Genomic DNA, 26,879 nt, shown 5'->3' on the forward strand with positions numbered 1-26,879 from the left:
TATCATGAATGGATATTGAATTTTATCAAATGCTTTTACTGAATCTATTGAGATCATCATGAGATTTTTATCCTTCATTTTGTTAATGTGGTGTATCATGTTGATTGACCTGTGGATATTGAACCACACTTGCATCCCCAGAATGAATCCCACTTGATAGCTGTGAATGATCCTTATAGTGATTGTTGAATGCAGTTTGCTAATATTTTGTTGAGAATTTTTTGTATCTTGTTCATCAGAGATACTGGCCTGTAGTTTTCTTTTTTTATATTGTGTTTGTCTGGTTTGAGTATCAGGGAAATGCTGGTCTTGTAGAATGTATTTGGAAGATTTCCTTTCTCTTCTATTTTTTTGGAATACTTTGAGAAAAATAGATATTAACTCTTTTTTAAATGTTTGGTAGAATTTATCTGTGAACTCATCTGGTCCTGGAATCAATATGAGTTTTTGATTATTGGCACCATTTCATTACTAATAATTGATTTTAGATTTTTGTATTTCTTTCTGGCTCAGGTTTGGAGGATTGCATGTTTTGAGGAATTTAGCCATTTCTCCTACCTTGTCTACTTTGTTGGCATATGATTTCTCAAGTAGTCTCTTCTAATCCTTTGCATGTCTGTGGTGTTTGTTGTTACTTCTCTTTCATTTCTGATTTTATTTGGGTCCTATCTTTCTTTTTTTTCTTAATGGCTAAAATTTTATCAATCTTGTTTCTCTTTTCAACAGGCCATCCCTTGGTTTCATTGATCTTTTCTATTGATTTTTTTAGACTCTATTTCCACTCTGATCTTTTATTTCCTTCCTTTTACTAACTTTGGGCTTTGTTCTTCTTTTTCTAGTTCCTTTAGATGTAAGGTTAGATGGTTTATTTGAATTTTTTTATTTCTTGAGGTAGGTCTGTATTGCTGTAAATGTCCCTCTCCGAACTGCTTTTGCTTTGTACCAAAGATTTTGAAGCACTGTGTTTTCATTTTTATATGTTTTCATGTATTTTATTTCCTCTTGGATTTCATTGACCCAATGGTTGTTTAGTAGCATGTTGTTCAGCCTCCACCTGTTTGTGTTTGCCAGTTTTTTTTTCTTGTGATTGGTTTCTAGTTTCATACCATTGTGGTTGGAAAAAATGCTAGTTATCATTTCAACCTTCTTACATATATTGAGACTTTGTTTTGCCTAACATCTATCCTGGAGAACGTTGCATGTGCACTTCAAATGGAGGTGTATTTTGCCATTTGGGGATGGAATGTTCTGTGTATGTCTGTTAAATCCATCTGGTCTAATCTGTCATTCAAAGACACAGTTTCTTCATTAATTTTTCTGTATGGATGATCTTTCCATTGATATCTGTGTAAAGTCCCCTACTACCATTGTATTACTGTCCATTTCTTCCTTTATGTCTTAGTATTTGCTTTATGTATTTACATGCTCCAGTGTTGGGTGCATAGATACTTAGAATTGTTTTATCCTCTTTGTTGATTGATCCTTTTGCCATTATATAATGCCCCTTCTTGTGTCTTGTTACTGTTAAAATCTGTTCCCTTACTATTGCTACTCCATGTTGTTGTTGTTGTTAGAACAACTCCGCAAAACAAATTCCAGTTTACTGTTAGATAACATTGTTTCACACATACATCAAACAGGCCAAAAATTAATTAATTAATTAATTAATAGTAACTTCCCATAGACGACAAAAAAAAAAAAGAAACTTTTTATCTTTGGCCTTTTTTACCATCTCATACAAACTGACTACTTATAGTAGAGCTAAGTACAAACACAAAAAAATTTCCTAGAATGCTCAGAATAAGACTTTTGTTGCTGTTTTTTCCTATTTTTACATGTTTTTTTTTTTCTCTCCTTTGAGATTATAATGAACATGGTCACACCACAAGTAGGACACAGAACTGTTTGGTTATCCAAGATCATTAAAAATGGCTGACCCCTAACAATATGTACAAAAATATAAAATGTAAACAAAAATACACATTTTCCTTTTTAAAGTCCTTTGAAGAAAAAAAGCAGGGCCTTAGAAGTTTGGGTTCTTTTTTTCTCCCCTGTTGCAAATTGTGGTTCTCGTTGGGTGTTGGAGAGCGTGTGTCATCTGTGGTTGGCCCTGCCCACGTGGGGTAGCAGGACAGGACTCTACTAGAAGGTGACCACATTTAGATTCTGAGACAGGAAGTGGAGGGTGAACAGGTCACGGTGGCCTTTTGTTGTTAAGTTGTTGTTAAGTTTAACTTTTTCTTTTTTGCTGTCTAGTTATCCTCCTCGGTCTTCTGCTTCTTGGTGTCAGCAGCATCATCATCATCTTCAGCTCCCTTTTGCCCCTAGCTGCCTCAGCCTCCCCATCTTCATCTCCATCGTCTTCCTCACCCCCTTCTTTCTCTTCTTCACTTATCTCATTGTTGCCTTCCTGTTCCCCATTTTCCTCATTAGTGTTCCCTTTAGCAGGTGCATCTCTTCCATTCTTTGCCTCCTCCATAACTTCCTTTTTCTCCTGTAAGTCCCTGGTGGTGATTTCAGAGCTGGTGTCTGAAGTAAGTCTCTTGTAGGCTGCATATAGTTGGGTCTGATATTTTTCTATCCATTCCATTACCCTATGTCTTTTGACTAAAGCATTTAGTCTATTTACATTTAAAGTAATTTTTGTACTTATTGCCATGCTGTTCATTGTTTTCCATTTGTTCTTATAATTCTTCTTTTTTCCTTTCTTCTCTCACTCCCTTCCCTAGTGATTGATGACCTTTTATACTGTCATGCTTGGCTTCTTTCTCTTTATTTTTTGCATATCCTAGGTTTTGGTTTGTAGTTACCATGACGTTTGTTTATAACATCCAAAGTATACAGCAGTTCATATTAAGTTAATGGTCACTTAAATTTGAACACATTCTAAAAAATCTTTAGTTTTACTCCTTCCTCCATGTTTTATGCATATGCTGGCATATTTTACATCTTTTTATTTTGAGTCCCTTTATGTAATTTCTTAGATCTAATTGATTTTACTATCTTTGTCTTTTAATCTTTATACTAGCTTTATAAGTGATTAATCTACTACTTAATGTTTGTTTCTACCAGTGAATTGCTTTCCTTTTATAATTTCTTTCTTCTACTTATGGCCTCTTCTTTTCCATTTACAAAAGTTCCTCTAATATTTCTTTTAAGGCTGGTTTACTAGTGATAAACTATTTTAACTTTTTTCTTCAAATTTTTATTTAAATTCCAGTTAGTTAGCATGCAATGTAACATTGGATTCTTGTGTAAAATTTAGTGAATCATCACTTATATACAACACCCAGTGATCATCACAAGTGTCCTCCCTAATACCCATCTTCCCTTTGGTAATAGTTTGTTCGCTGTAGTTGAGTCTGTTTTTTGGTTTGCCTCTCTTCCCCCACCCCATGTTCGTTATTTTGTTTCTTAAATTCCATATATGAGTGAAGTCATATGGTATTTGTCTTTCTGACTTATTTTGTTTAGCGTAATATGCTCTAGCTCCATCCACATCATTGCAAATGGAAAAGATTTCATTCTTTTTGATGCCTGAGTAATATTCCAGTGTGTGTATTTATGTATTTAGGTGCTCTAAAATTCGGTGCATGGACATTTATAAATTGTTTTATTCTCTTGTGGGATTGTTTCCTTTATCATTGTGTAATACCCTTGTCTCTTGTTATAGTCTTTTTTTTTTCATGTTCCAAGTTTTTATTTAAATCTTAGTTAACATATAGTGTAATATTGGTTTCAGGAGTAGAATTTAATGATTCATCACTTAGTCTTTTTTTTTAATCTATTATTTTCTGATAGAAGTATTGCTCCCTCAGGGTTTTTTTGTTCTTTTGGTTTTTGGGTTTTTGTGTTTTTTTTGCTTTAATTTGCATGAAATGTCTTTTTCCAACCCTTCACTTTTAGTCTGTATGTGCCTTTAGGTCTGAAGTGACTCTCTTGTAGGCAGCATATAGATGGGACTTGTTTTTATCCATTTAGTCATGCTGTGTCTTTTGATGAGAGAATTTAGTCCATTTACACTTAAAATAATTACTCTTAGGTATGTATTATTGCCATTTTATTGTTTTCTTGGTTTTTAAAATTCTGTTCTTTTTTACTGAAGTATAATTAACATACAGTGTTATATTAGTTTCAGATGTATAATATGATTCAACAATACTGTACATTTCTCAGTGCTCATCAAGATAAGTATACTCTCAATCCCCTTTATCTCACTCATCCTGCCACCCACCTTTCTTCTGACAACCACCAGTTTATTCTCTGTATTTTTTTTGTCTTTTTTTTCCTTAAATTTTACATATGAGTGAAATCATATTTGTCTTTCTGTCTTATGCCACTTAGCATTATAACACTCTAGATCCATCCATGTTGTTGCAAACGGCAATATCTCATTCTTTTTATGGCTGAGTAGTGTGTGTGTATCACATCTTAATTCACCTATCCATGGACACTTGTGTTGCTTCCTTATCTTGGCTATTATAAATGATAGGGGTGCAATAAACATAAGGTTGAATATATCTTTTTGAATCAGTGTTTTTCATTTTCACTGAGTAAATACCCAGGAGTAAAATTACTGAGTTATACGGTATTTCTATTTTTAATTTTTGAGGAAACTCCATGCTATCTCCCATACTCCCAGTGGCAGTTGCATAGTGGCAGTTGCATCCCACCCACCCACCCCCAACAGCACATAAGTGTTCTTTATTCTCCACATCCTCACCAACACTTATTTCTTGTGGTTTTTTTATTCCAGACATTCTGACAGGCATGAGGTGATATCTCGTGGTTTTGATTTGCATTTGCCTGATGATGAGTGATTTTTGAGCATCTTTTCATGTGTCTGTTGACCATGTGGATGTCTTTGGAAAAACATCCATTCAGGTCTTCTGCCCATTTTTAAATTGGGTTATTTGGGTTTTTTGTTTTTTGTTTTTTTTTTTTGGTGTTGAGTTGGTTGTAAAGGTTCTTTATATATTTTAGATATTAACCCCTTATTAGATATATCATTTGGAAATATTTTCTGCCTCCCAGTAGATTGCCTTGTCCTTTTGTTGATGGTTTCCTTCACTGTGCAAAACCTTTTTAATCTTGTGTAGTCCCAATAGTTTAATTTTGCTTTTGTTTCCCTTGTCTGAGGAAACATATCTAGAAAATTTTTTTTGGCTGATGTCAGAGAAATTATTCTGTATGCTTTCTTCTAGGGTTTTATGGCTTTAAATTTCACATTTAGGTCTTTAATGCATTTTGAGTTTATTTTTGTATGGTGTAAGAGTGGTCTGTTTTCATTCTTTCACATATAGCTGTCCAGTTTTCCCACCACCATTTGTTGAAAAGACCGTCTTTCCCCTATTGAATATTCTTGCCTTCTTTGTTGTAGATTAATTGACCATATAAATGTGGGTTTATTTCTGGGCTCTTCATCCTTTTTCATTAATCTGTGTTTATTTTGTACCAGTACCATAACATTTTTTATTACTATAAATTTGTAGTTTATCTCAAAATCTGGGATTCTGATACCTCCAGCTTAGTTCTTCTTTCTCAAGATTGCTTTGGTTATTTGAGGTCTTTTGTGGTTTCATACAAATTTTAGGATTATTTTTAGTTCTGTGATAGATGTTGTTGGAATTTAATAGGGATTACATTAAATCTGTAGATTGCTTTGGGTAGTAGGGACATTCTAACAATATTAGCTCTTCCAATCCATGTGTATGGAATATCTTTCCATTTGTTTGTCATCTTTAATTTCTTTCACCCATGTTTTATAGTTTTGAGTTAAGGTCTTTTGGTTAAGTTTATTCCTAGTTATTAAATTATTTTTGGTGCGATTATTATTTTTTGTTCTTTTTGGTGTTTGGCTTGGTTGTTTTACGTTCCCTATCGTTCAGATCACAGATATGTTCTGCCTCCTCTAATCTGCTATTGATTCCCTCTAGTATGTTTTTTTCAGTTATTGAGTTCTTCATCTCTAACTGGTTCTTTATATATTTTCTATCTCTTTGTTGATGGTCTCACCAAGATCCTCCACTCTCTTCTTACACCCAGTATCTTTATAACCATTATTTTGAATTCTTTATCAGGCATATTGCTTATCTTTGTTTATTTTCCTCTTTCTTTCTTCTTCTTTTGCTTATCTCTGTTTCATATAGCTCATTTAGCTCTTTTGTTGTGGTTTTGTCCTCTTTTCATTTGGAACAAAGTCCTTTGTCTCCTCATCTTCTGTCTCCCTCTCTCTGTGTTTGTTTCTACGTATTAGGAAAATCAGCCATATCTCTTGATCTTGAGAGTAGTGACTTTACGAAGAAGAGGTCATTTAGTATCCTGTAGTACAATGCCCCCTGTTCACCAGAGCCAGGCACTTGAGTGGTGTCTCCCATGGGGGTTGTGTTCTTCCTACTATCGTAGCTCATCCATGTTTGCCTTCAGATCAGTTGACTGCAATGGCCCACTTTGCCTTTTGTGGCTACACCAGGAAGGGTGTGGTCCCCGTGCTGTTCAGAGGCCAGTCTGGGGCTGCTTTGGGCTTGTAGTTGAGTGGTATCAGCAGTCAAACAAGATGCCTGTCTTCAGCTCATCTGCCAGTGCTGCAGTTGCAGTGAAGTGCAAAGCATCCTCCCTGCCTTGTCCCCTGTGACTCTTTCACTGGTAGGCAGGACCAGCAATCAGACCAGATGCCTGCCCCCAATTCCTCTGACATGGCTGCAGTTGCACTGATTGGAAGGGCACTCTCTCTGTGCTGCCAGCTATAAATTTTGGCTGCTGGGACTGAGGGCACTTTGGTGTACATGGTTATCTTCTCTCCTCAGCACAGGAGTCACTTTAGAGTGGTGCTGGTCTGCCAAGACTTCTTATACAGTATGTAGGGGCAGGAGGCACTTCGGAGGAATGCCTGCAGAGTGGGGCAGGTTTGACAGGTACAGATTCCTAGGAGAATATGCAGGTGATGGGGTGTGCAGTGCTAGTAAGATAGGTGGAGAGTGTTTGCTCTGGTTCCTGCAAGTGCTTGGCTATCTAGGCTGAGGGTAGTGGTGGATAAATGGCACCCACCAGCTTTTTTTTTTTTTTTTTAAGAAAGAACGAGAAAGAGAAAGGGAGGGATGGGGGAAGGGAGGGAGGGAAGGGAGGAAGGGAAAGAGACAAGTCCTGAGATGAGTAAATCTCCTTCTTGTACACCCCAGGTGATTTGCAAACTGCTGCTTTTATGCTATATTTCAGTGAGGGTATTTGTTCCACTGGCTCTTTAAGGGCAGGGAATCAGTTCCCTATTGCCCTCCAGCTCTCCCAGAGCTAAGCCTGTTGATTCTTAAAAGTACCCAGAGTTAAACCCTGCTGATTGTAAAAATGCACAAAGTTAAGCACCACTGGTTTTCAGAACCAAATATTATGGGGATTTGTCTTCCCGGTGTGGGGCCCTGTGCCTGGGTGCCTAGTGTGGGGTCTTATTCTCTCATTTTTCCATGCTTGTGGTGTCCCTCCCATTTATGATAAATCACACAGATCACAGATATCTCCACCCCTTCTACCCTTTTTGATGTGGCCGCCTCTCTACAATTAACTGTGGGCTGACTGTTCTGCTAGTCTTCTGGGTGGTTTTCTGAGTTAGTTGCACTGATATGGCCATTATGGCAGTGTATCTGTGTGATGAGGTGAACTCAGCATCCTCCCACTCCACCATCCTCCCAAGGCTATTCTTTCTTTCTTCTCCTGCTCTCTTCCTTTATAATTGATGGTTTTTATTATTATTGTGCTTTGATCATTTTTTAATTTTAATTTTTTGGTGTATCACATGTTTTTGGCTTATGGTTACCACGAGGTTCATACATAACATTCTAACTATATAGCAGTCTATATTAAGTTGATGGTTGCTTAAGTTTAAACATTCCAAAAGCACTAAATTTTACTCCCACCCACCATGTTTTATGTATATGATATTGTATTTTACATCTTTTTCATTTTGTGAATCCCTTAATTTTTTAGATATAACTGAATTACCATTTTTGTCTTTTAACCTTCATTCAAATTTTATAAGTGATCAACCTACTACCTTTATGGTATGTTACCATTTATCAGTGAAAATTTTTCCTTTTATAATTTCTTCTAAATATGGCCTTTTATTTTCTGCATAAATAAATTCCTTTAAAATTTCTTATAAGGCCAGTTTAGTGGTGATGAAATCCTTTTTTGATTGAGAAACTTTCTCTTCTTCAGTTCTGAATTACAACCTTACTGGGTACAGTGTTCTTGGTTAATGGCTTTTTTTCCTTTTGGCATGTTCAATATATCATGCCACTCCTTCCTGGCCTGCAGTATTTCTCCTGAAAAATCATCAGATACCCTTATGAGGGTTTTCCTTGGTTTTCTCTTACTGCTTTTAAAATTCTCTTTCTCAGGGTGCTTGATGGCTTCCTTGGTTAAGCATCTGCCTTCGGCTCAGGTCATGATCTCAGCATCCTGGGATGGAGCCCTGCATTGGGCTCCATGCTTAGCAGGGAGCCTGCTTCTCACTCTCCTTCTGCTGTTCCTCCTGCTTGTTCTCTCTCTCTTTCTCTCTCTCTCTCTCAAATAAATTAATAAAATCTTTAAGGAAAAAAAGGTTCTCTTTCTCATGAATTGTTGACATTTTAATTATTATGTGTCTTGGTGTGGCCCTCCTTGGGTTCATCTTATTTGGGGCTTTCTGTGATTCCTAAATATGAATGTTTCCTTCCCCAGGTTAGGGCACTTTTCAGCTATTATTTCTTCAAAAAATTTTTTTCAGATAATTTTCTGCCCCGTTTCTCTTTTCTCCTTGTGGAATCTGAACAATTCCTATGTTAGTACACTTGATGTTGCCCTAGACATCTTTTAACCTATCTCCATTTTTTCTTTGGGGTGCCTGGGTGGCTCAGTTGTTAAGCATCCGCCTTCAGCTCAGGTCATGATCCCAGGGTCCTGGGATCGAGCCCTGCATTGGGCTCCCTGCTCAGCAGGAAGCCTGCTTCTCCCTCTTCCACTCCCCCTGCTTGTGTTCCCTCTCTCACTGAGTCTCTGTCAAATAAATAAAATCTTTAAAAAAAATTTTTTTTTTCTTTTTGCTGTTCAGCATATGTGCTTTCTACTACCCTTTCTTCCAAATTGGTCATTTCTGCATCCTCTAATGGGTTTGTTTATTCTCTCTAGTGTAATTTTCATTTCAGTTATTGTGTTCTTATTTTTTAAAAAAAAATATTTTCTTTTGAAGTTCTCAGTAGTTCATCCACTGTTTGCTCAGGTCTGGTGAACATCTTTATAATTATAACTGAATTTATTTTTTTTAATAAAGATTTTTATTTATTTGAGAGAGACAGAGAAAGAGAGAGAGAGCATGAGAGGAGGGAGGGTCAGAGGATGAAGCAGATTCCCTGCCGAGCAGGGAGCCTGATGCGGGGGACTCAATCCCAGCACTCCAGGATCATGACCTGAACCGAAGGCAGTTGCTTAACCAACTGAGCCACCCAGGCACCCCTATAACTGAATTCTTTATCAGGTAGATTACTTATATTCATTTTGTTAAGTTCATTTCTGAAGTTTTTGTCTTGCTCTTTCATTTGGAGTATATTCCTATTTCTCCTTATTTCAATTTTATATGCTTTTTTCCTTTTATGAATTATGTGAAATAGCTACCTCTTGCAGTCTTGAAAAATTGTGCTTTTCTGTGGTAGTCTCCTTTGTAGACTGGCGTGGTGGCTTTGGCTGGAGCTGTAGCAGGCATGAGCTGTGGATCTCAGGGCACTCCATGCCAGGGCTGCCTTGGTGGAACAGCTGGAGGTGAAGCAGGCACAAGCAGGGGGTCCTGGGGCACTGTGCCCAGGTGCCACCATAGTGGGATGGCTGGAGCTAAAATCAGCACAGCCTGGGTGGTCCCGAGGTGTTCTGCACAGGAGGTTCCTTGGCAGGATGGCCATAGGTGAAGCAAGCATGGCCCAGAGTTGGCTGGGGCACTCCACCTGGGGTCCCTGCTGGGATGGCTGGAGCTGAAGCTGGCATGGGCCAGGTGTGTACTGGAGTACCTTGTACCCAGGCCACATTGGCAATATGGTTGGAGCTGTAGAGGGCACAGGCTGAGGTTTTCTCAGTGTGCACTGCGCTGGTGTATGCTTGCTAGGACAGCTATCACTGGGACAAGTGCAGGTGGGGACCCTGCCTCGAGGGAGTAATCTGGAGCTGGTGTAGGCTAGAATCCTGGAGCTCTCGGAGGTGGAAGGCCTACTAGCACACCTGGACTCTGCTTCTGCCTGTGCTATTGTGGTGGAAAGGAAATGTAAACAATGGAGTTTGTCATTACCACCAACCCCAGAGAGTTCCAGCAATATTTGGTGGGCACTGTAGGGACACTGTAGGGTTTTCTTCATTTATACTCTACTTGCCCTTTAAACCACAAGGATTTTTATTTTTTTTCTGGGCTCCAAGACAGGTGAATCTGTGCATGGGGGCCTCAGTGATATCCCTCCAAACTCCAGTTTTCAGTGTTGGTAGAGAGGTTACCAACCTAACCGTCTTCATCTCTCCTGCTGTTCTCTACGTGGCCTCTCTATCCTTTGTTGTGCAAAAGCTGTTTGATACAGTTCCTCAGGAGGAATGGCTCTATATGTAGGTATAAATTTAGTGTGTCTGTGGGAGGGGGTGAGTTCACAGTCTTCCTATGCTGCCATAGGACCCTCTCCCCCTTTTTAACTTTTAATCCAATATGAAAACCTAATTCCCCCCAACTATTATCTCTTTGGAAATGGGGCTAAAATTTCTCTTTTTATTTCAAGCATACCTTGGTATTTTGTATAAGATGTTGGAATAATAAAGGAAGTGTCAGAGGCAAGAGTCATTGAAATACATGATATTGAGTGACCAAGTACAGACTCTATGCCTTTATCATGTTTCCAATATTCTCATTTTCATTTCTAACCTGACCCTAACTAGATTTACCAAATTTACATAAGGCAGAAGCTGGTGTGGACAGACCTGGGATATATATGCTGTATTTGTTTTTTTTTTAAGATTTTATTTATTTATTTGAGAGAGAGAGAATGAGATAGGGAATGAGAGGGGGGAGGGTCAGAGGGAGAAGCAGACTCCCCGCCGAGCAGGGAGCCCGATGCGGGACTCGATCCCGGGACTCCAGGATCATGACCTGAGCCAAAGGCAGTCGCTTAACCAACTGAGCCACCCAGGCACCCCTTGTTTTAACTAAAATACAATAAAACTAACTACTTAGTGTACAATTCTATGAGGTTTTGTTTTTTTTAAGATTTTACTTATTCATTTGACAGACAGAGAGCATAAGCAGGGGAAGGGGCAGAGAGAGAGGGAGAAGCAGGCTCCCTGCCAAGCAAGGAGCCCAATGTGGGGCCCAATCCCAGGACCCTGGAATCATGACCTGAGCCGAAGGCAGACGCTTAACGACTGAGCCACCCAAGCGCATCTGTACAGGACTATGAGTTTTAACATGGGGTCTAGGTTTGTGTAAGCACAATCACAATTCAGATCAGTTCCATCATCCTGATAAACTGGCTCTTTGTATTTACAGTCCCTCCTCCTCTGACCTTTGGCAACCACTGATCTATTCTCTATAACTATAGTTTAAATGGAATCATACAGTATGTAACCTTTTGAGACTGGCATCTTTCCATCAGCATAATGCACATGAGATTTGTCCATATTGTTGTATGTCTCAATACTTATTTATTTTTATTGCTGGACAGTACTCCATTGTATGAATGTACCATTTTTTTGGTGTGTTTTTTTTTTTTTTTTTTTTTAACCCATTCACTCATTGAAGAATATTTGCTTGTATCCAGCTTGGGGTAATTATGAATGCAGCTACTATAAACATTCATGTACAGGTTTTGTGTGAATGTAAGTCCTCATTGCTCTATGGCAGTGATTCACAATCAGGGCTAATTTTGTTCTTCAGGGAAACTTTGGCAATGCCTGGAGAACATTTTTGATTGTCACAACTAAAGCAAGATTGGTGTTGTGGAGGGAAGAATTGCTAGGCATTTAACGGATAGGAGTCAAAGTACATTATCTTACAATGGACAGGATAGTCCCCCCACCAAAGCAAAGATTTATTGGCCTAAAACATCAATAATTCCACAGTGAGAGACTCTGCTCTACAATTCATATATAAGAATGAGATTTACTAGAGTATATGGTAAAGTGTATATTTAACTGTATAAGGACCTGCCAAACTCTTTGCAGACAGGGTATAGTTTTTGGCATTCTCACTAGCAGTGAAAGTTTCAGTAGTTCCACATTCTCACAAGAAGTTGATATTGCAGGATTTTCTTTAGTTTTGGGGGGTTTTTTGTTTTTTGGGGGAGTTTGGTGGTTTTTTGTTTTGTTTTATTTTGGGATTTTTTGGCCATTCTAATAAGGATAGCCCATCAGAGTTTTATTTGGTGTTTCCTTAATGGTAAATAATATTATCTTTTTTATTCCTTTATTTTCCATCCATATATCCTCTTTGGCAAAGGATGTGTTCAAATTTTTTGCCCAATTTTTTATTGTTTGCATTCTTACTGTTGAATTTTGAGAGTTCCTTATATATTAGTTACAAGTGATTGGTTAAATGGGTGATTGGCAAATATTTTCTCCTAGTCTGTAGTTTGTCTTTTCATTTTCTCAACACTCTTTCACAAAGGAAAATGTGTTAACCTTCATGAAGTTCAAGTTAATATTTTTTTTTAATTTATGGATTATGCTTTCAGTATCCTATCTAAGAACTCTGACTAAGCACAGGTCATTAAGATATTCTGTTTGTTTCTGTTTTTTTTTTTTTTTTAATTCTGTTGGTTTTAAATTTTACATGTAGCTCTATGATCCATTTAAGTTAATTTTTATATAAGGTATAAGGCTTAGATTGATATTCATTTTCTTACTGTATGGATGGCAGATTGTTCTAACCATTTCTTGTAAAACTATCATTTTTCCATTGAATCTCCCTTCTGCATTTGCAAAAATATCAATTAGCCATATTTATATGGTTACATTTCTGAACTTTCTATTCTCTTCTTCTCATATTTGTGTTTATCCTTCCATTAATTCTATACTGCACTATTGTAGTAAGCCTTGAAATTTTGTATGACCTCCAATTTGCTTCTTTTTAAAAATTATTTTATGTTTTCTAGTTCCTTTACTTTTCTATGTAAATTTTGGAATCTGTTTATCTAGATCAGCAAAGCTTCCTGTGGGGATTTTGTTTCAAATTGTTTTAAGTCTATAGATTAGTTAGGAGACAATTAAAATATTAACTATATGGAAGTCTTCCAATCCATAAATATGATTTGTCTCTTCATTTATGTAAATCTATAATTTTTATCAGCATTCTGTAGTTTTCAGACTATATTTTATCTAGTCTTTTAGAATTTTATCTCAGGATTTTATTTTTTAACCTCTTGTAGATGGTATTATTTATTTTACCTTCATTTCTAAATTTTCTTTGATAAAAATACTATATATGGAAATGCAACTGAATTTTGTGTGTTGACCTTCTATATACTATAATCGATAAAATTTCATATTCTCAGAGTATTTGGTAGGTTCCTTTGGATCCTCTACATAGATAATCCTGTCCTCTGCAAATAGGATGGGTTTTATCTCATGTCTGACCTACATGTGCTTGATTTCTTTTTCTTTCTCCATGCAATGGCTAGCCCTTCTGGTATGATGTTGAATAGGAGTGGTAAAAGTAGACATCTTTGCCTTATTATGAAAACACTCAATTTTTAACCACTGACTGTGATGTTTGCCGTGTATTTGCTGAGCATGTTGTTTAATGGATTAAGAAAGTTCTGAGTTTTGGGGTGCCTATGTGGCTCAGTTGGTTAAGTATCTGCCTTCAGCTCCAGTCATGATCCTAGGGTCCTGAGACTGAGCCCCGTGCTGGGCTCCCGGCTCAGTGGGGACCCTGCTTCTCCCTCTCCCTCTGCCTCTGCCCCTGCTCATTCTCTCTCTCTCTCTCAAATAAATAAATAAAATCTTTTAAAAAAAGAAAGTTCTGGGTTTTTAGAAATTGAAGTATAGTTGACATACAATATTATGTTAATTTCTGAAGTATACAACATAGTGATTCAACAATTATATACATTTCAAAATGCTTCCCACGATAAGTATAGTTACCATCTGTAACAATATAAAGTTATTAAAATATAATTGAGGATATTCCCTATGCTGTACTTTTCATCCTCGTGACTTATTTTATAACTGGGAGTTTGTGCCTCTTAATCTCCTTCTCCTATTTAGCCTGTTTCCTTGCCACCACACCTCACAGGCAACCATCACTTTGTTTATGAGTCTGTTTGGTTTTTGTTTGTTCCTTTGTTGTGTTTTTTAGATTCCAAATATAAGTGAAATCATATGGTATTTGTCTTTTTCTGATTTATTTTACATAGCATAATATCTCTAGGTCCATCCATGTTGTTGCAAATGACAAGATTTCATTCCTTTGATGCATGAGTAATATTCCATCCTAAATATATATACCACCTCTTTATCCATCAGCCAAAAAATACTTGGGCAGCTTCCATATCTTGGCTATTGTAAATAATGTTATCCATTTGGTCACACTATGTCCTTTGATTGGAGCATTTAGGCCATTTATGTTTAAAGCAATTGATAGGTATATACACATTGCCATTTTCTTGTTTTATAACCATTTTTGTAGTTCTTCTCTGTCCTTTCTTCTCTTTCCCTATTCTCCTGTGGTCTGATAGCTTTCTTTAGTGTTATGCTTGGATTCCTTTTTCTTTATTTTTGGGGTGTCTATTATAGGATTTTGATTTATGGTTACCTTTAGGTTCATATATAAAATATCTTATGCATCTATCAGTCTATATTAAATAGATGGTCTCATAAGTTTGAACTCATTCTAAAAGCACTAAACTTTTCTCCCTGCCTCCATGTTTTATGTATATGATGTCAAAATTTATATTCTTTTATGAATCTCTTGACTGATGTTTGTAAATATAATTGTTTTTACTGCTTTGTGCTTTTACTCCATACTGGTTTTACAACTGATTAATCTACTACTTTTATTATATGTTTGCATTTACCTGTGAGTTTTTTTCATAATTTTCTTAGTCCTGATTATGGTCTTTTCTTTCCACTCACAGAATTCCCTTTAATGTTTCTTGTAAGTTTGGTTTAGTGATGAATCCTTTAACTTTGTCTGGAAATTCTTTATCTCTCCTATTCTGAATGATGATCTTTCTGGGTGGAGTATTCTTGGTTGCAGATTTTTTTTCCTTTCAGTGCTTTAAAGTTTCTGTTGCAAAATCAGCTAATAACCTTATGGGATTTCCCTTATATGTAACTGTTATACCTTGTTGCTTTTAAAATTCCCTTTTTATTACTACTTTTTGCCATTTCAATTATTTTTTTTTATTTTGGTGTCAGCCTCCTTGGGTTTTGTTTGGGGTTGTCTGTGCTTCTGGATCTGGATGTCTGTTTCCTTCCCCAGAGTAGGGAAGTTTTCAGCTATTTCCTTAAATACATTCTCTGCCCTCTTCTCTCTTTCCCTTCTGAGATTCCTATAGTAAGGATGTTATGATGCTTATGTTCTGTGTTCCCTTAACCTATTCTCATTTTTTATTCATTTTTCTTTTTTGCTGTTCAGATTGGTTGCTTTCTATTACTGTCTTCCAGATTGCTGATCCATTCTTACCTGCTGAGGTCCTGCTGATGCTTGTTTGCCATGTTGAGAACAGTGTCATTTCAATGACTAAAAATGACTACTATTCTGCAGTGCATGTAGATATGTTTAAGAACACTTATAATAAAGATGATACTTCCATCTTCCATGCTATGTTGAGAACAGTATTACATCATTTAATGGAAGTTTTGCAAAATCTGCAATGCATGTGGAAAAGTGTTTAAGAATGCCTGCAATAGAGAAGCATAGGTAGAGATGTGTTTAAGTATATATGTAGTAAAGATGATTCTAAGAATGCTACTTGCCTACTATGTTGAGAACAGTATTATTTCAGTAAATGGTTGTATCAATCAGACTATATTGCGTGAAGAGAACTAATAAAATATACTTGTACATATATAAAAAAAAGAGAGGTCCTGTGGTACCCCATAACACAAGCCCCCTGTTCAGCAGAACCAGGCACTTGAAGAGCATCTCCTATGTGAGTAGGATGCACACTACTGTTACAGCTGAGCTGGTTTGTCTTCAGTCCAGTTGGCATCAATGGCCCACTTGCCTTTTGTGGATGCACTGGGCAGTGTTTGGTCCCTGTGCTATTAAGAGTCCTGTCTGGGGCTTCCATGGACTTACAGTTGGGTGGTGTCTACAGTCAGACAAGATCCTGCTCTCAGCCTGTCTTCCAAGGCAGCAGTCACACTGAATTGCAGGGTACTTTCCCTATTCTGCCCCTTGAGAAGCTTTCTTTGGTGGGCAGGGGTGGCAGTCAAACTGATGCCTACTCTAAGTCCATCTGCTGGGGCTGCAGTCACCCCAACCTGCAGGGTGTTCTTCCTACATTGTCCCCAGTGAGGCTTTTATCAGTGGGCAGGGCCAGCAGTCAGACTAGATGCCTGCTCCTAGTCCCTCTGGCATGGCTGCAATTGCACTGATTGACAGAGCACTCTCTCTGTGCTGCCAGGTATGAGATTCAGCTGCTGGCTCTATGGGCACATTAATGTGTGTGGTTATATTCCCCTCTCCCCAGGTCAGGAGTCACTTTAGAGTGCTGCTGGTCCCTGCTGGAACTGTTTGCAAGGTGTGTAGGAGAAGGAACTTTGTAGGGAATGCCTGCAGAGTGGGGCAGGTTGGATGGAGTGGATCTGCAAGAGAACATGAAAATGGAGCCCATGGTGCTAGTAAAATAGGTGGAAAGTATTTGCTCTGATTCTTGCTACGTCGGCTTGGGGGATGGGAGAGGAGAGAAATAGCACCCACCAACACTTTTGTTCTTGAAGAAGTCTCCTAAAGATCTCTGCCGCCCCACCCCAGAACCTGTTCTGATATTAGTAAATAAATCTTATATACCCCCGGTGCTTTTCAAACTGCTGTTTCTATGCTGTGTCTCAGCCAGGTTATTTATTATCCTGGCTCTTTAAGGGTGGGGACTCCATTTCCTATCACCCTTTCTCAGAGTTAAGCCTACTGAGTTTTAAAGTATGCAGGGGATGCCTAGGTGGCTCAGTTGTTAAGCATCTGCCTTTGGCTCAGGTCATGATCCCAGGGTCCTGGGATTGAGCCCCACATCGGGCTCCCTGCTCAGCGGGGAGTCTCCTTCTCCCTCTCCCACTCCCCCTGCTTGTGTTCCCTCTTTCACTGTGTCTCTCTGTCAAATAAATAAATCTTCAAAAAAATAAAGTATGCAGAATTAAGCCCTACTGATGGTAAAAATTCCCAAAGCTAAGCCCCACTAGTTTTCAAAGTGAAAATGTTATGGGGACTCATCTTCCCAGTGTAGGTATCCCATGTCTGGAGTACCTGTTGTGGGCTCTGATCTTCTCCTCCACACTTGTGGTATCCCTCCCATTTGTGGTTAGTCCAGCAGGGGGTTTGGTTTTCAACCAGGGTTTGGTCTCCACCCCTCCTACCTTTTTGGATATGGCCTCCTCTCTACAATTAACTGCAAAAATTTTGTTCTGCTGGCCTTTTGGTTCATTTTCAGCATTAGTTGCACTAATGTGGCTGTTATCTTGGTGTGTCCATGTGACGAAGTGAGCTCCGGATCCTCCTATTCTGCCATCTTCCCAAACTTCTTCCCTCATATTTAAAGTCCATGATTTCTTCAGTAATATCCCTTCTTTCGCTCCTGATATTGGTTATTTATGTCTTTTTATTTCCTTTTAAGTTAGGCTCACATTTTATCAATTTTATTGATCATTTTAAAGAACTAGTTTTAGTTCTATTGATTTTTCTCTACTGTGTTTCTCTTTCCTATTTTAATAATTTCTACTGTACTATTTATTTCCTTCTTGCTTTCTCTAGATTTTTAAGATGGAATATTAGGTTTTGAACTGATACCTTTTTTCTTTTCTAGAATAACCACTTAATGTTATAAATTTTACTCTAAGCACTGCTTTACCTCTGTAAATTAAGTTATATTGCCATTTTTGTTCAGTTCAAAGTGTTTTCTAATATCCCTTGAAACTGTTGCTTTGATCCATAGAAGTGTGATATTTAATTTCCAAATGCTTGGAGATTTACCAGTTATTCTGTTATGTATTTCCAGATTAATTTCATTATGGTCAAAGAGCTTACTTTGTATGATTTCAATTATTTTATTCATTTTTTTTAATTTTTATTTTTTAAAGATTTTTTATTTATTTGAGAGCGAGAATGAGAGACAGCATGAGAGGGAGGAGGGTCAGAGGGAGAAGCAGACTCCCTGCCAAGCAGGGAGCCTGATGCGGGACTCGATCCCAGGACTCCAGGATCATGACCTGAGCCGAAGGCAGTCGCTTAACCAACTGAGCCACCCAGGCGCCCTGATTTCAATTATTTTAAAATTTAAGATTTGTCTTACGACTCAAAATATGTTTTATCTTGGTGAATGTTTCATGTGCATTGAAAAGAACTGTATATTCTGTTGTTGAGTGAACTATTTTTAAATGTCAATCAGGTCAAGTTAATTGATTATATTCTTTAGTTCTTTTATATTTTTGCTTACTATTAGTTTCCTTGCCTGCCATAACAAATTACCACAAATTTGGTGGCTTAAAACAACATTATTCTCTCACAGTTATGGAGGCCAACAGTCTCAAATCAAGGAGTCAACAGTTGATTCCTCTGGAGGCTCTGAGGGAGAATCTATTCAATGCTTCTCTAACTTCTAGTGGCTGCTAGCAATCCTTGGTATTCTTGACTTGTATAGATGTGTCATTTAAATCTTTGCCATTATCTTCACATCATCATCCCCTCTGTATGTTGTCTCCCCTTCTCTTAAAAGGGCACTTGTCATTAATTTAGTGTCCACTCTAGGGGTGCCTGGGTGGCTCAGTTGGTTAAGCATCTGCCTCTGGTTCAGGTCATGATCTCAGTGTCCTGGGATTGAGCCCTGTATTGGGCTCCCTGTTCAGTGGGGAGTCTGCTTCTCCCTCTCCCTCTGCCCCTCCCCACTACTCATGCTCTCTCTCACATGTGTTTCCTATCTCTCCAATAAATAAATCTTTAAAAAATAAAACATAACAAAAAACTTAGGGCCCACCCTAATCCAGGATGATCTCCTCTTGAGATCCTTAATTACATCTGCAAAGAGTATTTTACTAACTAGCTTACATTCAGTGGTTTTAGGTAGACCTATATTTTTTGGAGGATACCAGTCAACCTACTATAGTACTAAGAGCATTGTAGAAGTCACTGGCTATTACCAATTTTGGATTTGTCCTTTCATTTTTCATTCATATGTGCTTTTGATATATTTTGAAACTCTCATGACAGCTGTACACAAATTTATAGTTAAGAATATAGGGTGAATTGACCCTTTTATCATTGTATAATGATCCTATTCACTTCTGGTGACTTTTCTTTTTCTAAAATCTACATCTGATATTTATAAGTCCATACTAGCATTATTTTGGTTAATACTTGCATGGTATATCTTCACGTCATCATCCCCTCACAACCAGCATACTGACATTGATATATATAGTCAAGACACAGAACATTTCCACCACCACAAATCTCCTTCACATTTCCTTTCTTACCACTCTTACTTTCCTCCCACTCCATTCCTTCTTAACCCCTTTAGCCCCTGCCAACCATTTATCTGTTCTCCATTCCTATGATTTTGTCATTTCAAAAATATTATGTAATGGAACCACACAACATATGAGTCATAAAGATGAGCTAAAGCAAAGAATTTTTGTGCCAAATCCTTAAAGTTAGACATATAAAGAGGAAAGTCTCTTTAAAATAGTAGTAGCAGGGCTAGAGTCAGCAGTCAACGCTCAATTTCACTCTTAGTTCATGGCCTCAATCTTTTAATAACATTTTTCAAATAAATGTTAGAGATAAATATATATGTAATGAATAATGGACATATATAATGAATATATAAACATATATTTATATATAAACAATACATATAATGAATATATAACCATATATATGTATATAAGCATATATATGTGTGTGTGTATATATATATATATATTTCAAATATGTGTTTCGTATTATTGACCCTAATATGTAGGGTCTTTCTCAGAAGACTCTAAGCTTTTTTGTTCACCATGATCTATCTGACCAAATATCACCTATTACTACATAATTCTCCTCTTCTCTGACTTTCTAAGCCTTCTACTCATTGACTGAAGATTTTGAAGAATCTAGCTTATAGTCTTTTCCATTATTAAAATCTCTGACATCCTCCAGGTAGACCTCAATGTCCATGGAGACAACTCCTTTGAGACTTAGATCTCTTTGCTCCTTAACCTTCTCAGCTTTAGAGATACATAAGAGTAGTCAAATGGCAATCCAACTTCCTGTTACTCTGCCCAGCTTAAATGTAGCCACACCTTTTCTTTCCTACTGCCTAGATGTTTCTGTTAGTTTCTTTCCATAAGAATTTAACTATAGTCAAGTATCTCTCATATGGGGAAAAAAATATTTTTGAGCCTCCTATTTCCTTTAACTGCTACCCTAACTTCTACTTATTCCCCAACCCCACCCAATTAAGCTTCTCATGAGTTCTCTTCAATCCCTGTGCTCACTCTCTCCTACCACTCACTTCTTTAACCAGTGCTTTTTTGGTCCCTTCAGGCAACATCATTAACAACTTTTTCTTCTCACTCTATAGCTCACCCAAGGAACCGTCACAGACTCCAGTGACTTGAACTGCCATTTATATTCTGAGTCTTCCTAAATCAATTTTTTAAAACCAGGTCTTTCTTGGCTTCAACAGTCTATTGAAGCAACATCTCCATTTGGATAACCTAAAAACACCTCAAACATAGACTGTTCATATCTAAATTTATCTTTTTCTTCCAAAACCATTTATCCTACTGTTCTATACTTCAATGAATGGCATGCATCAGCAATGCATCTGTACATCCCTGAAATAATTCCTGCTTATAACTCCACCTCTTTATCACCACAGTTAATCACTATTTCTGTCAATTCTAGCTCAAACTGACTTTTCTCCATCCTCATTGTTAGTACCTTATTTTAAATCACCATTACTTCCTACCTAGATCATTGGACAGCCTTATGTTATCTGACAGTTATTTATTAAGCACCTACTATGTGCCAGACACTGTTCTAGGCACTTAAGATATACCAACAAATAAATACAGATAACAATCCTTGCTCTTATGCAGGTCACCTTTTAGTAGGTGAAGATGGATGACAGTCAATGAACATAATAAATACAGAAATTATGCAATACTTTAGAAAGTGGAAAGTATTCTTGCAAAGAAAGCAAATGGAGTAAGGGAAATGGTAAGACATGAGAGTGGGGCTGTTTCTAGTGTTAAATAAAGAAGATGACATTTGAACAAAAACTTGAAGAAGGGAGTTAGTTTTGTGAAAACCTGGAGGAAGAGAAGCCAGAGGAAACAGCTGTTGTAAGAATGTCTTGGGCCAGCTTAAGTGGGTTTCTGATTCCTTTAATTAACTGGACCTGAAACACCGTGCCAAGGAGTTTGGACCCTACCATGCTACATGAAGAGCCACTGAAGGTGGTTAGGGTAACATATCCAATTTTCATTTTAGAAATATCATCTCAGAGTCTTGAACACAAAGATGACATCCTATATTTCTGTATCCTTAATACCTAGTCCAGCGCCAGACACACAATCTATATTCAACAAATGTTTTTGAATGAATGATGAGAGAAGGCTTAGACTGGAGGCAGGGAAATTAATTAGTAGACTATTTCAACACCAGGGATGAGAAATGACAAAGGACTGAACTAAATCAAGACAATAGAGATGGAGAAAAAAAGGATCGATTTGAGAAATATTTAGGAGGTAGAATTTATGAGGCTTAGTGGCAGATTGTTTGTGGAGAGAGTTTTGGTTGTGTTGACTAATGAGCTGTGGCAACATGGGAGAAATGGGAGAAAGAGCAGGGAATTTGTTTTCATTTGATTTTGTTTGTGCCAAGAAGGGTGGTAAGAGAGAGATGATAAATTCAGTGTGCATTTCTTTGGTTACAACTCTAGTGGAAGTCTGAAGTGAAGATAACTGATGAGCAGCACATACTCAAGAGCGGGGCACAGAAGAGTTTTCAGCTCTTAGGCTACATCAGAGATTCTCAAACTTTAGCAGGCATAATAGCAGGGGAGCTTGTTAATACTTTGTAATCTTAAACTCAAGCCCAGAGATTACTTTTCAGTAGTTCAGGAGCAGGGCCCAGGAATCTGCATTTTGCACAATGCACAGACATAGGTATTGTTCTGGTTCATAGAATGTCCAGAACTCACTTTAAGAAACACTAATACTAGTAGTAGATGATGGGACCTGAGCATGTGAATTAAAAAGTGTAAGTGTGAAAGAGAAGAAGATTGGAGGGAAAAATCTAGAGAGCACAGTTATTTATTATAGAGAGAACTCACTCTGGTCTGAGAGCTCTATTATTAACCTGTTCACATCTTTGTCTCAATGTCCTAGACTTATGGTCCTTTTTCTTTTCTTTTTTAAAGTAATCTCTATACCCAACATGGGACTTGAGTTTAAAACCCTGAGATCAAGAATTGCATGCTCTACCAGCTGAGCCAACCAGACACCCTTTATTGTCCTTTTTGTTTAGACCTGGAAGTTTGTATTAGAAAATGTCAGAGATACCCCTTTAAAAGAAGTTGTGTTCAAATTTAGAAGTGTCTTGAATGGCTAAACTAAGGAGTTTGATCTCACTGGTGCTGTCATCTGTGAAAGCAACTGGTGAAAGATTTTGGACTGGGAGAAAAAGATGATGAAAGCAGAAATTTTGAAAGATCAATTTTGTACTACACAGTTGGGAGAAAGAGAAAGTGTAAGCAAGATCAGTTAAGAGAGACTGCAGAAAGGGAAAATTTTAAAAAATCAACTGGCTAAACTATGCAAAACAAATAAGACTCCTATGAAGAAGGTAGAGGGTGAAACAGATTTCAATGGATTGGAGTCTCAGAGGCCAATGTCAGAAAGAATTTTTTTTTTAAATTATGTTATGTTAGTCACCATACAATACATCATTAGTTTATCATGTAGTGATCCACGATCCATTGTTTTCGTATAACACCCAGTGGTCCACGCAATACGTGCCCTCCTTAATACCCATCACCGGGCTAACCCATCCCCCCCACTACCGTCCCCTCTAAAACCCTGTTTCTCAGAGTCCATAGTCTCTCATGATTCATCTCTCCCTCTGATTTCCCTCCTGTCATCTTTCCCTTCCTTCTCCTAATGTCCTCCATGCTATTCCTTATGTTCCACAAATAAGTGAAACCATATGATAATTGACTTTCTCTGCTTGACTTATTTCACTTAGCATAATCTCCTCCAGTCCCATCCACATTGATGTAAAAGTTGGGTATTCATTCTTTCTGATGGCTGAGTAATATTCCATTGTATATATAGATTACATCTTCTTTATCCATTCATCTGTTGAAGGGCATCTCGGCTCTTTCCACAGTTTGGCTATTGCAAACATTGCTGCTATGAACATTGGGGAGCATATGGCCCTCCTTTTCACTACATCTGTTTCTTTGGGATAAATACCCAGGAGTGCAATTGCTGGGTCATAGGGTAGCTCTATTTTTAAATTTTTGAAGAACTTGCATTCCCACCAACAGTGTAAGAGGGTTCCCCTTTCTCCACAACCTCTCCAACATTTGTTGTTTCTTTCCCTGTCCATTTTTGCCATTCTAACTGGTGTAAGGTGCTATCTCAATGTGGTTTTGATTTGAATTTCCCTGATGGCTAATGATGATGAACATTTTTTCATGGGTCTGTTAGCCATTTGTATGTCCTCTTCAGAGAAGTGTCTTTTCATATCTTCTGCCCACTTTTTGACTTGATTATTTGTTTTTTGGGTGTTGAGTTTGAGAAGTTCTTTATAGATCTTGGATACCAGCCCTTTATCTGTAGTGTCATTTGCAAATATCTTCTCCCATTCTGTGGGTTGCCTCTTTGTTTTGTTGACTGTTTCCTTTGCCGTGCAGAAGCTTTTTATCTTGATGAAGTCCCAAAAGTTCATTTTTGCTTTTGTTTCACTAGCTTTTGGAGATGTATCTTGAAAGAAGTTGCTGTGGGCGATGTCAAAGAGGTTACTGCCTATGTTCTTCTCTAGGATTTTGATGGATTCCTGTCTCACATTGAGGTCTTTGATCCACTTTGAGTTTATCTTTGTGAATGGCGTTAGAGAATGGTTGAGTTTCATTCTTCTGCATGTGGCTGTCCAATTTTCCCAGCACCATTTATTGAAGAGACTGTCTTTTTTCCATTGCATGTTTTTTCCTGCTTTATCAGAGATTATTTGACCATAGAGTTGAGTGTCCATATCTGGGCTCTCTATTCTGTTCCATTGGTCTATATGTCTGTTTTTGTGCCAGTACCATGCTGTCTTGGTGATCACAGCTTTGTAATATAGCTTGAAATCAGGCAACATGATGCCCCCAGCTTTGTTTTTCTTTCTCAACATTTCCTTGGCAATTCGGGGTCTCTTCTGATTCCATACAAATTTTAGGATTGTTTGTCCCAGCACTTTGAAAAATGTCATTGGAATTTTGATTGGGATGGCATTGAAGGTATAGATTGCCCCGGGTAGCATAGACATTTTAACAATGTTTATTCTTCCGATCGATGAGCATGGAATGTTTTTCCATCTTTTTGTGTCTTCTTCAATTTCTTTCATGAGTGTTCTGTAGTTCCTAGAGTATAGATCCTTTACCTCTTTGGTTAGGTTTATTCTGAGGTATCTGATGGTTTTTGGTGCTATTGTAAATGGAATCGTTTCTTTAATTTCTCTTTGAACAGTTGCGTTGTTAGTGTATAAGAAAGCAACTGATTTCTGTGCATTGATTTTGTATCTTGCCACATTACTGAATTGCTGGATGAGTTCTAGTAATTTGGGGGTGGAGTCTTTTGGGCTTTCCACATAAAGTATCATGTCGTCTGCGAAAAGAGAGAGTTTGACTTCTTCTTTGCCAATTTGAATACTTTTTATTTCTTTTTGTTGTCTGATTGCTGTTGCTAGGACTTCTAGTACTATGTTGAACAATAGTGGCAAGAGTGGGCATCCTTGATGTGTTCCTGATCTTAAGGGAAAGGCTCTCAGCTTTTCCCCATTGAGGATGATATTCGCTGTGGGTTTTTCATAGATGGATTTTATGAACTTGAGGAATGTTCCCTCTATCCCTATACTCTGGAGAGTTTTAATCAGGAAAGGATGTTGTATTTTGTCAAATGCTTTTTCTGCATCAATGGAGAGGACCATATGGTTCTTCTCCCTCCTCTTATTAATGTGTTCTGTCACATTGATTGATTTGCGAATGTTGAACCATCCTTGCATCCTGGGGATAAATCCCACTTGGTCATGGTGGATGATCCTTTTAATGTATTGCTGGATCCTAGTAGCTAGGATTTTGTTGAGGATTTTGGAATCCATATTCATCAGAGATATCGATCTGAAATTCTCCTTTTTGATGGGGTCTTTGCCTGGTTTGGGGATTAAGGTAATGCTGGCCTCATAGAATGAGTTTGGAAGTTTTCCTTCTGTTTCTATTTTGTGAAACAGCTTCAGTATAATAGGTATTATGTCGTCTGAATGTTTGGTAGAATTCCCCAGGGAATCCATCAGGCCCTGGACTCTTGTTTTTTGGGAGGTTTTTGATCACTGCTTCAGTCTTGTTACTGGTTATTGGCCTATTCAGGTTGTCAATTTCTTCCTGTTTCAGTCTTGGCAGCTTATAGGTTTCCAGGAAGGCCTCCATTTCATCCAGATTGCTCAGTTTATTGGCATATAGTTGTTGATAATAATTTCTAATAATTGTTTCTATTTCCTTGGTGTTGGTCGTGATCTCTTCCCTTTCATTCATAATTTTATTAATTTGGGTCCTTTCTCTTTTCTTTTGGATATGTCTGGCCAGTGGTTTATCGATCTTATTAATTCTTTCAAAGAACCAACTTCTAATTTTGTTGATCTGATCTACTATGTTTCTGGTTTCTAATTCATTGATCTCTGCTCTAATTTTAATTATTTCTCTTCTAATGCGTGGCTTAGGCATCGTTTTTTGCTTTTTCTCTAGTTCTTTAAGGTGTAGAGTTAGTTTGTGAATTCAGGATTTTTCTATTTTTTTGAGTGAGGCTTGGATGGCTATGTGTTTCCCCTTAGGACTGCCTTTGCAGTATCTCATAGGTTTTGGACCGATGTGTTTTCATTCTCATTGATTTCCATGAATTGCTTAAGTTCTTCTTTGATTTCCTGGTTGACCCAAACATTCTTGAGCAGAGTGGTCTTTAGCTTCCAAGTGTTTGAATTTCTGCCAAATTTTTTCTTGTGATTGAGTTCCAGTTTTAAAGCATTGTGGTCTGATAATATACAGGGAATAATCTCAATCTTTTGGTATCGGTTGAGACTTGATTTGTGACCCAGTATGTGGTCTGTTCTGGAGAAAGTTCAATGTGTGCTCGAGAAGAATGAGTATTCTGTTGTTTTAGGGTGGAATGTTCTGTATATATCTTTGAGGTCCATCTGGTCCAGTGTGTCATTCAAAGCTCTTGTTTCATTGTTGATTTTTTGCTTAGATGATCTGTCCATTGCTGAGAGTGGAGTATTGAGGTCTCCTACAATTAATGTATTGTTATCAATATGACTCTTTATTTTGGTTAACAGTTGGCTTATGTAGATGGCTGCTCCCATGTTGGGGGCATAGATATTTACAATTGTTAGATCTTCTTGTTGGATAGACCCTTTAAGAATGATATAG

At 37.6% G+C, this 26,879-nt stretch overlaps 1 protein-coding gene across 1 annotated transcript in view; it reads right to left on the reverse strand.

The window, feature by feature from the left end:
* NXPE2 (neurexophilin and PC-esterase domain family member 2) overlaps positions 1-26,879 on the reverse strand; it is a 63,110-nt gene that overhangs the window by 27,840 nt on the left and 8,391 nt on the right. Inside the window, 1 exon segment of the mRNA XM_064575869.1 lies at positions 22,587-22,600. Coding sequence (XP_064431939.1) covers positions 22,587-22,600 — 14 coding nt within the window.

The sequence above is a fragment of the Mirounga angustirostris genome, unplaced genomic scaffold (genome assembly GCF_029215605.1).
Source record: "Mirounga angustirostris isolate CCGP_5_RB_7025 unplaced genomic scaffold, mMirAng1.0.hap1 SCAF_13, whole genome shotgun sequence".
NCBI classification, from domain to species: Eukaryota; Metazoa; Chordata; class Mammalia; order Carnivora; family Phocidae; genus Mirounga; species Mirounga angustirostris.